This window comes from Perca flavescens, chromosome 18 (genome assembly GCF_004354835.1).
Source record: "Perca flavescens isolate YP-PL-M2 chromosome 18, PFLA_1.0, whole genome shotgun sequence".
Taxonomy (NCBI): Eukaryota; Metazoa; Chordata; class Actinopteri; order Perciformes; family Percidae; genus Perca; species Perca flavescens.
The window spans coordinates 14,946,594-14,962,266 of record NC_041348.1 but is presented as its reverse complement, the minus strand read 5'-3'; the positions used below and the strand labels follow the sequence as shown (position 1 = coordinate 14,962,266).

General features: G+C 39.4%; 1 protein-coding gene across 1 annotated transcript; it reads left to right on the top strand.

The window, feature by feature from the left end:
• The first annotated feature begins 231 nt into the window (after positions 1-231).
• Positions 232-15,343, top strand: LOC114573744 (triadin). Its single transcript, XM_028606064.1, has 6 exons — positions 232-688; positions 8,208-8,406; positions 10,596-10,637; positions 14,076-14,123; positions 14,279-14,440; positions 15,099-15,343. Exons 2-6 carry the CDS (start codon positions 8,220-8,222, stop codon positions 15,119-15,121), a joined length of 462 nt encoding a protein of 153 aa, XP_028461865.1. The 5' UTR covers positions 232-688; positions 8,208-8,219; the 3' UTR covers positions 15,122-15,343.
• Positions 15,344-15,673: the final 330 nt, after the last annotated feature.

Sequence of the window (15,673 nt, the reverse complement as noted above, 5' to 3'; positions counted from 1 at the left end):
GATGTAACATCAGCTGTTAGCTGCCTCTGGCTGCCTCCATCATTAAACACATGATTAATAAACTCTGTGTTTCCGAGACACACATACACACGGCACAGGAGACTTTTAGACCCTTTCCTCTTCACTTTATTCTTTTCTCTTACTCCTTTTCCTTGATCTTTTGCTCCTATACCCCCTGTTTTCTTCCGCTCCACTGTCTTCCCCCCTCTTTTCACTTCCACTATCTCTCTATTTTGGATTTTCAGAGGGGGCAGGGTGACTCTCAGTATGTCAACCCCTTCTCTGTCTCTCTCTTTTCTTTTTACTGTCTAGCAGTTAACCAGCTAGAAACTGATCAGAAACTTTGACTCTTGGACACAAACTGATTCCTTCAAGAAGAACTTTGAAATTAACAAGAACAATAAACAAACCAAAGAGCTGTTTTCTGGCTTTCCTTCCATTTTCTCCTGTGGGGAAGGTTTTAGTGTATTTTTAGACCTGCTGTGATCCAGCTTAACTACAATCGCTGTATGCTTTCTGCTGCCGGGTTTGAGCGTTTTCCCTCAATCGCCTTTTTCTCACAATCAACTGGGGCCAAAGAGGATTTAACGAAGGAGTTACATGCGTGTTTCTATGGTAACGGTGCATTTCCAGAGTCTTTGAAGGACTGAAGGTTATCACTAAACATCCAGCAAACTCAAAGCCCAAGGTACTGTAAAAATCCATGTCGCTCTGGCTGAACTTTCTAATAATGATCTGATACTGCATGCTGGAGGTCTACGTAGTTATTCCTTCTTATTCCCATCTAAAATATCTACTAAAGGTTAGCTGCTAAGGATATACTGCCAAACTTTATAAGGTGGAAAACAGCAACTTTAATGGTGTTTAAGGACTTTTAATGATATGGTCAAATAAATCAAAACTAATGAACATTTGTGTTATAATCTACATGTTAGCTACAATGTCTTTTCTCCCTTGGGTGTGCTGTACACATTACTTAAAGGGGCGCTATGCAGTTTTGGCCATTTCTTTCGCATTTCTTTCGCTTTTTGCGCGCTAGTTTCTCTATAGAGCTCCCCCTACAGCTTCGGAATAGATATTTGGCAGCTCCTATGTTTACTTGTGTCTGACTCCTCGCACGGTCAGTCTGCCGTTTCCTCTTTCTCTGTTCCTCCGACAATGCTGTCCTAGCTTTCTGCTTCATTTTTGCCGGCTCAGCCATGACAATAGTGTGAAAAACTCCATCGCTACCTTGTTGTTCCTGAATGGGTGTATGTGTGCAGTGTCGTGAAGCAATTCGTTACATCGCAAGACCTGATATCACGCGATACTTCCTGACGCCGAGGCTGGCGGCTCGCCGGCCGAAAGTTGCAAGGGTGGTTTTTCCGCTCACAGGCGCTAGGGGGGAGCGAGATGACCACCATTCAACGCAAAAAAAAGTCATATAACCATTCCAATGACCCCGAAGTTGTTCAGTTAAGGTAAATTAACCTAAAAAAATCTGCATAGTTCCCTTTTAAGTCTCATTAATGTATCCTTAAGTTGTGATTTTTTTTTTTTTTTAGAATAAATAAACTGGCAACACAGTGTCAGTGTAGCTGTTTCAGCGGGTTCAGACAGGATGCTGAAACTATCGCTGCAGATCGCGATGAATGGCCTAATTGGTTAACATGGTTAACATACAGTAGATCCAGAAAGCTTCTCAGTGCTTCCGCCTCCTGTCTGAACCTGCCGTGAGACTCTAACAGGTATGGCTGAATCTCTCCAGTGTTTCTATTATAAGTAGTAATAGTGCTTCCAGCCCCTTTTCAGAGTTTTTAAAAACTTTTATGTGGGAAAACCATGTTAAACAACATTTAACATTTAACAACAAGCAGATATATATTTGCTTATTGTTATGACTACAAGCATATCAAGTGTGCACATGAGATAAAACATTTTTAAATGATCAGTTGAACATTTTTGCTCATAGACTCACTCTTCATTCTCGTACGCACCTGTTAAACCGATGGCTTCCAACCTGACCTGTACAGTACTTGTGCTTCCTTAACACAGATTAGGGCACGTGGGCATGATTTATGAGCCGTCCAATCAAACACTAGCCTAATTGTTTCAAGTTTTTAGAGGCTTGAAGAATTGAAAGTATTCAGTATTTCATGAGAAAGAAATGTTATATTTTTTCTTTCTTTTCCCTTGTATCATCCTGGGATCTCTCAGGTGTGTCTTGGGATCCCCCAGGTTGGGAACAATTGCATTTGAAAAAAAAACTTGCTTTGATGTGATCTTTTGATGATCGATTACCTATTTTCTCTCTTTTTTATTCTTCTGACAGTGCCATATGTAATTTTTCAAATATAAGGAAGAGACATGGTTGGTATGTAATTCCCTGCTTTCATTATCTGTGCCCATAAGCTAAGAATTCTTTTATCCGCTTATTCTGTAACAAAAAACCTGCTTCATTGATTTTAATTTAATGCCCAGCTGATATTGTACTCTCAAGTAATGAAGAAGTATTTTTATCATCAAGAAAAAGTATCAATAAAACAATGCAAAAATAAAAAAAAAAGTAAAAAATCTTGCATTCAGAATCCTACTTCGGGAGAAGTATATAGGTACTGTAAGCAAAATGTACTTAAAGGTCCCATGACATGGTGCTCTTTGGATGTTTTTATATAGACCTTAGTGGTCCCCTAATACTGTATCTGAAGTCTCTTTCCTGAAATTCAGCCTTGGGGCAGAATTACAGCTACTAGAGCCAGTCCCACAATGAGCTTTCCTTTGGATGTGCCATTTCTGTGTCTGTAACTACTGAGGAGGAGAGGGGGGGGTAAGGTGGAGAGTGGGGGTGTGGCCTTGACCAACTGCCACTTTGCTCGTTTGAAAGCCATGATGTCTCTCTCTCATGGGTGGGCCAAATTCTCTGGGCGGGCAAAGCAGAGAAAGGAGAGGTAACTTTCTAAAGATTCCAGATCGGCCCATCTGAGCTTTCATTTTCTCAAAGGCAGAGCAGGATACCCAGGGCTCGGTTCACACCTATCACCAATTTCTAGCCACTGGGGGACCATAGGCAGGCTGGGCGAATTCATATTAATGTTAAAAAACCTCATAAAGTGAGATTTTCATGCCATGGGACCTTTAATGTATCAAAAGTATTTCACTGTTGTAGTTGGTCGAGGTGGAGCTCCTTTCATTACTCTACAGTATATACAGTTTGTAGTTCACAGTGGTTCCCAACCTAGGGGTCGGGGCCCTCAACAGGGTCTCAAGATAAATCTAAAGGGTCGTAACAGGAAACGAAAGAAGAAGAAAAAAGATGTGCGGCAGTAAATAGAACGGTCATATGTGGCGTTTTTGGGAGTCTTTAGAAATCAACCTATGATGTGGTTTAGGTATAAGGATGTGTTGAATGACTCACACTCTCCACACTGCCTTTGTCGCCTTTCATTTGCCCTCAAACACCAGATAGTAGCCTGCGCCCACATCGTTCTAATTCTGTTCATTCCTTTGGTGTGGAGGAGGCAGCAGCAGCAGTTGGTGTCCTTGTGGTGTGTGTGTGTGTGTGTGTGTGTGTGTGTGTGTGTGTGTGTGAAGATCAGCTCAGCACTTAACAACAGGTGGTTTGGGTCATCAGGACAAATAAATACGTACTGCGAGGGGGAAATGTTTGCAGACTGTGACTCAAGCTACGACAGTTACTATAAAACATGGGCTATGGAAGAGAACTATACTGTAATTAGATGCTTTGGAGAATCGTGGCGAAGTGGATGATAGCAGCTTTTTCCTCTTCGCTCTGCTGTATGACATTCAGACTGTGCTCCGACCTTCTGTCATTGGAACATCGTGACTGTTTTACCTGCTGTGGATCAATGTGTCGGCCTGACCAGCCGTTGCCAGGCCTTCACTAGATCAATGCTCAGCACACACACACACACACACACACACACACACACACACACACACACGCTCACTCACTCACTCAGCTCTACTTCTGAAATGACACACGCCTGCTGTTGTTCACCAGATCAATGGTTAGCTTTCTTGACTCGAATGCACATTCGAGTGTGCGTGGGCAGAATTATGTTAAATTGATTTTGTAGTTTATCTGAATGCAGCAATAGAAAGGTCAGCCTGAGACAACCTGCTGAATCAAAACACATCAATTGTTCTCAATATACAACATATACAATATACAACCATCCTGGATCACATTGTACAGTCGATGGATAGATTTTTTGCAGTTCGTATACAAGAAATCAAAAACTAACAGAAAGTGATGCAATACATGTGCCATGGGATGTCAATCAAACTGGAAGGCTTCTGCCAATTAAGCAAACTCTACAAATAAGAGGCACTTTTTTTCACGTGAGTTTCCTCTTTGCATTGCATTGTGGGACACTAGAGGACTAAATATTTACATATTTCAAACCTCGCTGCATTAATTTTCCATTCTTTCTCTCTCTCTCTTTCTCTCTCTCTCTCTCTCTCTCTCTCCCTAAGTCCCCAACTTTATGAAAGTATTGTAACAGTGACGTCTTGTCAAAAATGAGCAGAGAAAAGTTTAGAGGCATCCATTACTGAATATCAGCTATATCACTTAATATTACTTGTGCTCTGAAGAAGGCAGAGTGATGCCAAAAATATATAATTTATTAACTAATCTTGTGGTCCTGTCTTGTCAAGGGGCCCTATTTCAAAATCTTGTTGTAAGACTTTATTATTTTAATTTATATTGTGCTCATTAGGCCATTAATGAATAGTGTAGTTTAGTAGTCATCCACTACTCCCCAAAAGTCGACGAACAGCAATCTTGCCAAAAACATGAATGTCCACAGATTTCATGAAGTTTATGAATGTTATTTGTTTATTGAAAAACATCAATAGTGGCTGACACACAATGGAACAAGCTGTCATAAGAACACATCTTATAAGAAAATAGGCTATAAACAGTGCAAACTAAATTAGAAAAATTAGACTATTCACCACAATGAAATGCCATAATGAAAGTGCAAAAAGAGAAATAATCCAACGTCTGTGTGTCCCTGATACACAGACTGATACACTGACAGTTACTCACTGTCGCTACAGCTAACCCCAATTTGCACTCCTGATTAGCATTCTAGAAAATGTCCGCTGCTTTACCGCTGCTTTACCACCTTGCACTGCAGTGTCTTCAGTCACACAGAACAACTATGACTTGTTTACCCACACCGTCCACTGCTGCATATCTGATGTAATTACATGCATATCTGAGACATTGCCTGTACATCATTACTGCACCAAATTAAAACCACAGATGAACCATCATGCGACAGTAATGCGCGTGTGTCGAATAGTAGTTTTGATAGTCGAATATTTGAATAGTCGACTATTCTGGAGTACAGTACTAGTCTCAGGGCATATAATTTAGCTGCCATGTTTAGTCTCATCCATGCTCCGTCATTGATGGGAACTTGGAGGTATACATGCATAGAGGGCTGGTTGTGGGTTGATGGAGGGTTTAACCCTTGTTAACCCTCCAAAATTGAAAATTAACAGTTTTTTTACGTTTTTTTGTCGTTTCTTTCCAGATGCTTTTGAGACCTTTTTTAAACCTTTTTGTCACTTAAATGCAACACTAACACTAACTTCTTACCACAAGTTTTACACTTAAAACTTAACACTTAAATTTATGGTCAACAAACCTCATTTATATGAAATTATATCAAATTTTTTTGTTAAAAAAGCAGAAATTATACATTTTTTGGACTAATAGTTAAAATCAGAAGATGTTCAGTGGCTAATCACTGACTGGTATATGTCAAATATTAGCCAGGATATTTTTTTGAAACCATTAAAACATTTTTTTTTTTTAAACGCTACAAAATTTAATAGAAGACCCAACATCTTATGAAGGTAATCATTGATTTTACCTGAAGAACTTATAGAACCATCCATGTTATTTTGGGGCAATTTGGTTCAAAGGAAACCCATATTTCTGTATTAAAAAACTTTGAAAACGGGTCAAATTTGACCCAAGGACAATACAAGGGTTAATAGGGGTCCAACATCGACGCTTTGCCATTGGGCCCTCTAACGGGTTATTCCAGCCAAGCCAAAGTACTCTTGCTTTTTGCATCTAGCTCTTATACTTGCTGCATTCACGGTTTAATAGTCTTGTGCAGTTGAGCACACCGCCTGGGTTTGAGTGCACAGGCTACATAATAGGCTATAATGTGGGCAATTTACTCATCGAAGCATTGAGAGTAAGTCTGTATAAGTATAATGAAGAACGAGGGGTACATTGTTACCAGTCTACACTCGGCTATTAATTGACAGTGAAGATGAGAACCATTAGAGGCCCAACCGCCACCTAATTGTGTCAACGAGATTGTCATAATGACTGCTGTTAAATGCCTCAGCTGGACCAGCACGGAGCACACAGGACTCACGTGGATCTGCATCCTTCAGGGCCTCATTAATAATATGGAGAGGGGCATATATATCAGTCCCTATTTGAATTCCAATCTCCACAACAGTGTAGCTATCACTTTGTAGTTGCAGATACGCTGTGTGTGAGGCAGGCAGAGAAACAGAAGGAAAAATAAATCATCTCAGGCGTTTGTCGCAGCACGCCGTATAATGAACACAAACAACCTAACGCAGGCACATAATCATGTTATGGCGCACGGCCCCGCCGCCATACAATGATGAAAACTTTCTTTGGAGAAGTAATTTGTCTTGTAGAGCAGATTTTTCAAAGTGAGATGGAAATTAATCTCCTCATCACCTCGGGTATCTCTCTCTGTCTCTTTCTCTTCATATCTCTCATCCTCATCCTCACATAAAGAAAAACATACTTGAATTATTCACTGAGCACAGCTGTTGCTGTGGGCATTAATCAAAAAGACATGCTAAGATGAGTGCAACAGACAGGCATGTTGTACATACTGTAGATGCTACTCACATTAAGCACAGATTACAGTTACACAAATTGGGTTTAGTGGTGAATCTGGTGGGAAGATATCAATATCAGGACATTAGTATCAATACCACCATTGGCTGTAACCTTGTGTTTTCATACCAAAGACCTCATGGCAAAGTAGACCTTCCAACCCCACAATTTCTCTCATTTATTTAGAATTTTTCAGGTTTGTTTTAATGCTAAAGACAATTTTAATAGTGAGATTGGCAATTTTTTAGAGAACTTGGAAAACTTAGAGACATTGCAGAACTCAGAGAACAGTCATAGTGACAAACAAACAGAAAATGATCCACCGACCAAGCTCTACGTAGCTTTTTTAGTGTTGCTCCAATCATTACTTTGGTTTTCAGGTTGGTAACTTAACTGTTTTGGTTAGCTCCCACCGCAGCAGGCAGCTGTTTTCAGCAAAAAAATGAATGCTGATTGGTTGCTCTGCATGTGCTAGATGTCTAAGTTCGCCATATCAAGTTTAAAGGTGATAATATGTTAAAGTAGTGTTGCCTTGATCAACTACCACTTTGCTCCTTTGAAAGCCATGATGCCTCTCTCTCATGGGTGGGCCAAATTCTCTGGGCGGGCAAAGCAGAGAAAGGGGAGGTAACCTTGTAACCTCGTAATTTTCTCAGAGGCAGAGCAGGATACCCAGAGCTCGGCACTGCCAGGTGCTCTTGAGCAAGGCACCGTACCCCCAACCGCTCAGGGCGCTGGTCCAGCACTGGCAGCCCACTCACTCTGACTCACTCTGACATCTCTACATTTGTGCATGAATAGGTCCTGAGCATGTCTGTGTGTATTTCAGGCCTGTGTGTAGTGATTTCTAACAGAGTGTAAATTGTAATTTCCCCACTGGGGATCAATAAACAGTATAAATTATTATTATTATTATTTACACCTATCGCCATTTCTAGCCACTGGGGGACCACAGGCAGGCTGGGGAACTCATATTAATGTTAAAAAAACCTCAGAAAGTGAAATTTTCATGCCATGGGAAATTAATGACATAAGTGTTATGTCATAAACGTTTACGACTTGTTTATAATGTTTGTGACACGTTCATGACAGTGTCATGTCACTCTTATGTAGATACCTTCAAGTAAAGTGTAACCCACTTTTCTTTATGGCCCTCTTCCTTGCTCTCTTCATTATCTTCCTTTCTTTTTCGTTGTTGAGTCCTGCTGTTTCAAACTTCCCTCCCTTCTCTCTCTCTCTCTCTCTCTCTCTCCCTCTCCTTCTCTCTCTCTGCCCCGACCCCTCTTCCTGTCCTCAGCTCTCTTCACCAATGAACAGTCAAGCCAACGGCAGGGAGGCGGTCCCTCCAGCTCGGACCAATCAGAAGACATTTTTGGATGATGTCATTTTGACCTTTAGTTCACCGATGGCCTGGCTGCTGGTTGTGGCTCTGGTCATCACATGGTCGGGAGTCGCCATTGTTCTTTTTGATTTGCTCGACTATAAAACTCTGACAGGTAACGACTCATTGTTGATTATTTCAGTTTTTATTGTCTTTTTAATCTTTTTATAGATTCTTTGCATTTCAAGTGAAGGTTTGCTATCAATTTTACCATTCCAAGATGATTATTATTCCATCATAATGTGATTGTAATATGCTTGTTATGTTTTATTATGCCTAATGACACTTTCCTTCAACTCATTTATACCCATTCTTCACATATCATATATTAAACATCCAAATTGCATCTGAGCATTTTTCAACAACCTTTCAGGCATTTTTGAAGCAGACTTCAAAAGTGGACGTGCTCTAATGAAGGTCGTCATTTTCAACGTCCGTGTGTCAAGTTAGGGGAAACACACGGCTTATTTTTCCTTTCAGCACATAACATAATAATAACATGGTGATGCTGGTTGTATTTAAAGTGGTGTGTTGTGTGTTTTCCTTCACTTGACAGACGGATTAATTAAAAATGACACACTGTTTTAAGAGTTATCACACTCACATCTTCACCTAGACTCTAAAATTAGCCTACCAGTTGATAGTTTATGTACAAGTGTAGAAATACAGCTGTGTACATACCGAGGTCTATCCACTCACTCCCATTTTCAATGTCATCACCGGTAGAATGGATTGAAAGGGCACTTCCTGTTGTTAACATGCATACTAATAACACAGTCACAGGGAGTTATCAGTCATCATTTAAAAAAAAAAAGAAAAATTTAGTTATCTAATTTAAAGTTATGATTTCTCTGGTTGACATGTACTACTTTAAAATGACATACGTTGCCTGCTGCACTACAAAAATGAGAGCAGCTTTGTTTCGTCATATATTTCCTATCTTATCTCCAGCCCATAAGTTAATTGTCTTGAGTGATCAAGTTTCATTTTCTGTGATCACACTTAATTCCTTCATTGTCATGAGATATCAGAAGATACATTTCCCTGAGAACGCAACTATGTTACTGATTAATTAAAGTAAATGCAGCAGTCAAGATCTCCTTCAAACATTTTCCATTCTGCTTAAGACTGCCTACTCACTGGCATTGTGATCAGGCTTACAAGGCTCTGCTCACCCATTAATTTATATCTTGAGATAAAGAGAAACGTCTGATTGCAGCACAACAGGAGAAATCAAGAGAGAACAAACGTGCTGCACTCTTCAGCATGCATTTTGTTCAGCAGCCCAAAATCTGGGACGCTAACTAGCCAAAGAAATGAAACCCCTAACTATTTTTTTTTATTTAGGCGACTTTACACCTAAAGCAAAAGTTGATTGTCAGTTCTAGCTCAGAGGATGTTTCCCAAATCAACCGGAGTTTAGAATTTCAAAATAAAGAAAGCGGAAGGTGAGGGACCTAAAATGAGGGACATCTGGCAAAACTTGGGGCGTAGCACACAATTCTGGGCCCTGTAGAAAGGTTCTCTCCTCACATGAGGGCCCTGGGCACCCATTTCCACCCCCAGTGTGTGACACCCCTGGGAGGAACTTCCGGCGGCACCGGAACAATAACCGTACATAAAATGTCGTTGATGTAGACTATTCGGCACTAATTCTAGAAGAATATAGACAGTGTTCAATCGCTATAGACACAATTATTTTCCGACGTGTCAGATAGAAAATGTGTCTTCATGCAAGCATTGAACATTTACAGTACAGGGAAATAAGGTTTTCAATAATGAACGAATTGTTATATAAATTAAGCTTTTCTTCAGGGACATCCCTACTTTCTCTATATTTAGTAACAAATTCCATTGCTCTATTTGTTGGAAATGATAGGAAAATGTTTTAGAAAAATGGATTTGTAAAATAGAGCATTGGCTTATAGTCGCATAAGCATAATGGTAAAGCATTAACATTGTAGTGATCTTAACAGACCGAACACACAAAGGTCAAACTGCCTCCGATCTTCCAACCACACAACAGGAAATCAATCCCTTAAATTTTTTTGTGAATTCCAGTGTGTGGTTAATTTACTGTGATAATGACCTCTCTATCAATTCTACTGCTCCTTATCACCCCCACCACTACTACACATCAACATGTAGGCTGTTTGGACTATCCTACAGTGTAAGGATAGTCCTGCCTCACACATCCAACACACCCATCTTTAACTCCTCTCCTGACTCTCCTCCTTCCTTCAACCCCACCCTTCACCTCTTCTCCATCCTCATGCTGTCCATCACCTGCCATCCCATCCAAAGAATACACATCATACTGTGACGACCCCGTGTGTTTATCTTCTGGTAAAAACAACAACAGCAAAACCACTAACAGTTTGACTGCACTGCTTGCTTGTACTAGAGCGTTGCTTGCCCCAGACCAGGGATGATGAAGTTATACATGATCGTTGTCTAGTATGTGTCCAGTATGTCAAACACGAGCCTCTGTTTGTAACATTTTAAAGGGTAAATCAACACTAAAGCAGCACATATAGCCTGGTGATCTCTATTGGTTGAAACGTATCATCAGCACGTTTTCCACCAGCTGTCAACTTGTGTTCAGGGATGATTTACCCTTGAGCATTGTTACCTGATGTAAAACTTTTGTTAACTTAGTTACTGACATGTTTGATCTTGCCTGCTGTTAAAATGCAAACTGTTTATAAGCCTATCAGCTACAGATGGATGGCATATTAAAGGAAAAAAGAGTGCGCTGTCTGACATTATATTCCTCAAAAATCTCCCATAGGTTCACAATTGGGTAAATTGGCATCTGTGTGACTGTTCCGTTTCACTCATTTATTCGGGTTTTCCTTTAATTTGTTAGCAGTCTGTGTATTCTCCATCCCTGTCTTTAGGTGCATGACAACTCAAAATGTGTGTCTGCGTTACTAGCGGGAAATTGCATGTAGGCTACATCTGTGTTTCCTCTACCTGCTACATGACTAAGAAGCTGTGTGATACACAGGCTTGAAATAGACATAGGTAGTGGGTTACGACTATTGTGTCTAATGACGACATAAATCTGTCGGCCTGTTGGGATTGAGTCACTCAATGACATTTTATTTATTTCATGCAGAGATATCAACAGTAAGAGTAAGAAACGTTTCTCCCAGGGGATCTCCCTAAGGATAGTGCTGAGCTGAGGAGTAAAAGCCCACAAAAAGCAACGCGTCCCCTATACGTTGTAGTTATCTTCCATTTTCTGAAGCAAATGTGCAAGTTGACAATGACAAAATGCTGGGCTGCATTTTTAATCACAAGGCTTTACTCCCATCATGACATTTCAATAAAGGCCAGTGTGTGTAAATGAAACAGCAAGGAGACATTCTTGGACAATAAAGAAGTGCAATTCTCCCTGTTGTGAAAGAGCTTGTGTGTTTGTTTGTGTGTGTGTGTGTGTGTGTGTGTGTGGAGAGAGAAAAAGAATAGACAACATAGCATCAGAAAAGAATAGAAATGGTGAGAGAGAGACACACACACTAGGCCAATTAAATCAGTTTAATCAGTCATCTCATCAAACTCCTGTTCCTTCTTTATCTGACAGAGAGGCATGAGGCAACTTCTTACATAATGTATGTGATTATTCTAAAATGGGAACCTACTTAGATTGAGACAGATGGAAATGTTACAACCATCCAGTGTTTATTTACTCCAAAACAATCAAACAAAACTCTGCATCATTTAGCTTTTCTTATCCAGCTCAGATGCATCTCTTCCAGCTACTTTATGCTCTTTTCTTCTGAGAGGTTTTTCAGAAGCCCCCTGGTTTTTTTTTTTAATCTCTGCGACACAATTTGTATATTTAATCTCTTTTCTTTGTGTTTTATCATTTTGATGTGGCTGCTAAACTGCACAAAAATAAAAGGTAGAGAGAAGTAGGCAGACGAAAAAGAGACACAGGATGAGATCATGGAATAAGACTGAGACAGAAAATAGATTTTTTTAGAAAGAAGAGAGAAGAAGATACATGAATAAGAGGGATAAACAAAAGAGGACAGAAGGTAGAAAGGTAAAGCGGAAGAGAGACTGAATGAATAAGTAACGGCAATGAAAGGACAACAGAGAGTTAGCGGGGGGGGGAAAGCTGGCCTTCTATTCCTGGTGTCTCGGTCTGGAGTGCCAATCAAAAGAAATGTCAGTGCATTAATCAGCTGTTTATGAGGATCATTTATACGACTCCTCCACATTGGGCAACAAACAGGCGCAAAGCGTCTTCCACCTGGGAGAGGGAATATAAAAAAGATAGATTAATGAGAGCAGCCGCTGGGACAAAGCCGTTGTGAATAGCAAAGAAGTGTCCATGTAGAAAAATTAAATAATCATAATAGTTTTAGATATAATTGTGTAGCTCGGTTCTGAAATGCCTCCTTAAAGATGCAGTAGGTAAGACTTATAAAACTAACTTTCTGTCATATTTGCTGAAACTGATCCTATGTTCCAGTAGAACTACATGAAATAGGTCATTAAAAAAAAATCCAGCTCCTCTGGCACCACCTACAGCCTGTAGTGCAATTTGCAAAAATCCACCGCTCCCTGTTCAGATGCAGCAATTAGGGCCAGGGGGGGTGTCTACCTGCGTGTCAATCACTGCTCATGCACACGCATTCATTCTCCCTTGTGGGGGGAGGGGCTTAGGAGACCGTTTTGGGCTTTAGCGGACAGGGGGGAAGTACTGAGAAGTTGTTGATGTTCGAATTTTTTGGCTAAGTCCTGGATCTTTGCAATCCTACCTACGGCACCTTTAACCGTTGAACCCTGACCTTACCCACTGTTTCCCTTTATGAAGGATTCACAAGTTGTAGTTGACAGCTGTATTACTAATTAATAAAGCATTTATTAATGCTGTAAAGATCAGTCATAAGCCATTAAAAAGGAAGAATGTTTGGGTTTGTTTTAAAAATCTCCATGCCTGGTTAGACATTCATTGTCAAGTTATTATTTAATTGTTAAGGTTAACTTTTGAAGACAGCATTGAGTCTAAGTTATTATTTAATTGTTAAGGTTAACTTTTGAAGACAGCATTGAGTCTGTAGTTGTTAATGGTGTTCTAAGTCATCAATTAGTATTACAGGTTTCAACAACAAAGCATTTGTAATTATTAAAGTTATTAAGTTAATGAATACATTTGTATGATTAGCCATTAAGTCTGCACTTTTAAATTGTAATAATTCATATAGCTGTTGGGGGAGGAAGAACACAAACCTGGCAACCCCAAATCCATTCTTAATATTGTCTTATAACTGATTTATAAAGCATTTGCATTTTTAATTAATGATTAATAAAGGTATTATTTCCAACTTATAAACCTTTACAGAGGGTGTGAGTTATTAGAAATAGTGTGTTTTTTTGGGCACGTGTTTGAGGTCGCAATTTCAGACTACTGAAGTTATATATAAATGCTGCTGAAAACTTGGTTGAGTTGTTGCCGTTTCTTGCCGTGTTCTCATCCAGCATGTCCTCCGCCTCATCGAGAGATACAGTAAGTTCTGTAAGTTGGAGTGTGTGTTGTGTGTGATGTTTATTTATTCCTTTTTTTTATCATGTTTGTTATAATAGCAGCAAAACACATCTAAAGCTGTAGGTGGCTGCGAATGATTGAAAATATGAAGCTTGTTCTTCTGTGTGACTGTATCTATCTTTATGGATTCTCTCGCCTGTGTGACTTTTCCCTCTTTGCATCTTTTTCTTTGTCCCATCATCATGATGTCTCTGAAAACGTTTTGTGTCTCTCCCCCTCAGGTCTCCCTCCTCCGTCTGCCATCGCTAAGAGAGGTTTGAAGGTTAAAGGCAAGCAGAGAGTTCACGTTTACTTTCTCGAGTTCAATTTTACTCGTTAAAATATCTTCTATCTAAATATTTCATTATATCCCACTATACTCCGCTTTACAATATATTAGTTTTTTGTTTTCTGATCTATTGTTCTATTTCTTTATTCATTTTAGGTGTTTTTCGTCCAATAAAATCAAGCCCTGCTGGAGTCCCAGTTGATGTCACGGCTCAGGAGAGCACCGATTGGTTGGAGATGATATGGACTTTTGCAGCCAGTTTGGTAGCTCCTGATGAGGAGGAGGAAGGTATTCACCAGCTAACTGAAACCATCACATGTAAGAAAACATCCCCTCATACTAATTAACCATTTCATGACAAAGACGATTCATTGTGAATAAGATGCTTATCTCCCTGACATCTTATTTGAGACAAATAATACATAAAACATTTTAATATTCTGAATTAGGACTGTTAATCAGCATGGAAATGTATTGAAAAGCAAATGATATGCCCATCATTATAATCCAGGCCGTGCAGTTAGATGATGGAGCTGTCAGAACGTAATCACTCACTGACTAACAGTTATAATGAATGTGACGCCCTTTTAACCCGCTTAATTGTGGAAATATATTAGGCATAAAAATAAACTTCCAGTCTCATCTTCTTCATTCAATTATCAGAACCAACGGCCCATTAAAAATACTGCTAATTAACTGTAGTGAAAACTTGAACTGGAGCGCTAATGTAGTTCACAATACTTCAACAACACCTAATAGCTCTTATTCAGATTGAGTAGCAGAAAGATATGTTAGTCACAGTTATTTTAAACTTACAGAGGTACAAGGTCAAAACAACAGCAGAAAGACAGAAGAAAAGATAATTATGTTACGCGGGCAACTTAATAGTTATTGCTTCCTACAGGTTTGGGGTTTAATATTCATACCTGCAGTAACAGGGCCTGATGCACACGTCGTTCTCTTTTCTGAACTTCAGCTTTCCACTCCGAGGAGCTCTGAACAAGAGGAGCGTGAAGGAAGGACAATAATTGACGAGTACTGTATGAAGAGCCGGAGAAAGGAAGAGAGAGCCAAAAGAGAGGAGTGTCTGACTTAAGTGGAAGGGAGGATGTAAAGAACTGGAGGAGGAAGAGAATGTATAGTTTGTCACAGTTATGTTTCTTTATGTCTGTCGTTGTTAACTGGAATGTGATCAATAAAAACTGACCATTTAAAAACGTAGCTTTGGTTTCTATCTGAATGTAACACCATTATGGTCTTTAACCATATCTGTTTTCTGCACACGGTTTTGGGATTTTCTTAAAAAAAAAAAAAAAAAGTACTTATCTTTTAAATCAACAGTGTGATAATAATGCACATTACAGTGTTCCATTCTGTATACTGTTAACTACTGTGGAGCCCTGAAACTAACACAATATCAAAAGAAATGTATAAGATAAGTAAATTCTCTTGTTAGTTAGATGATAAAAAAAAAAGATACATCTTTATGTTTATCTTTTTTCTTTACTAATCAGTTAATAAAAAAAATTGAAGCTTGATTGATTTTAGTCT

Excerpts from the sequence above, each read along its gene's own strand:
- LOC114573744 (XM_028606064.1), top strand. The coding sequence starts at position 8,220 with ATGAACAGTCAAGCCAACGGCAGGGAGGCGGTCCCTCCAGCTCGGACC. Across the intron at positions 14,124-14,278 it reads GAGAGGTTTGAAGGTTAAAG|GTGTTTTTCGTCCAATAAAA; the intron begins GCAAGCAGAGAG and ends TATTCATTTTAG. Across the intron at positions 14,441-15,098 it reads GCTAACTGAAACCATCACAT|CTTTCCACTCCGAGGAGCTC; the intron begins GTAAGAAAACAT and ends TCTGAACTTCAG.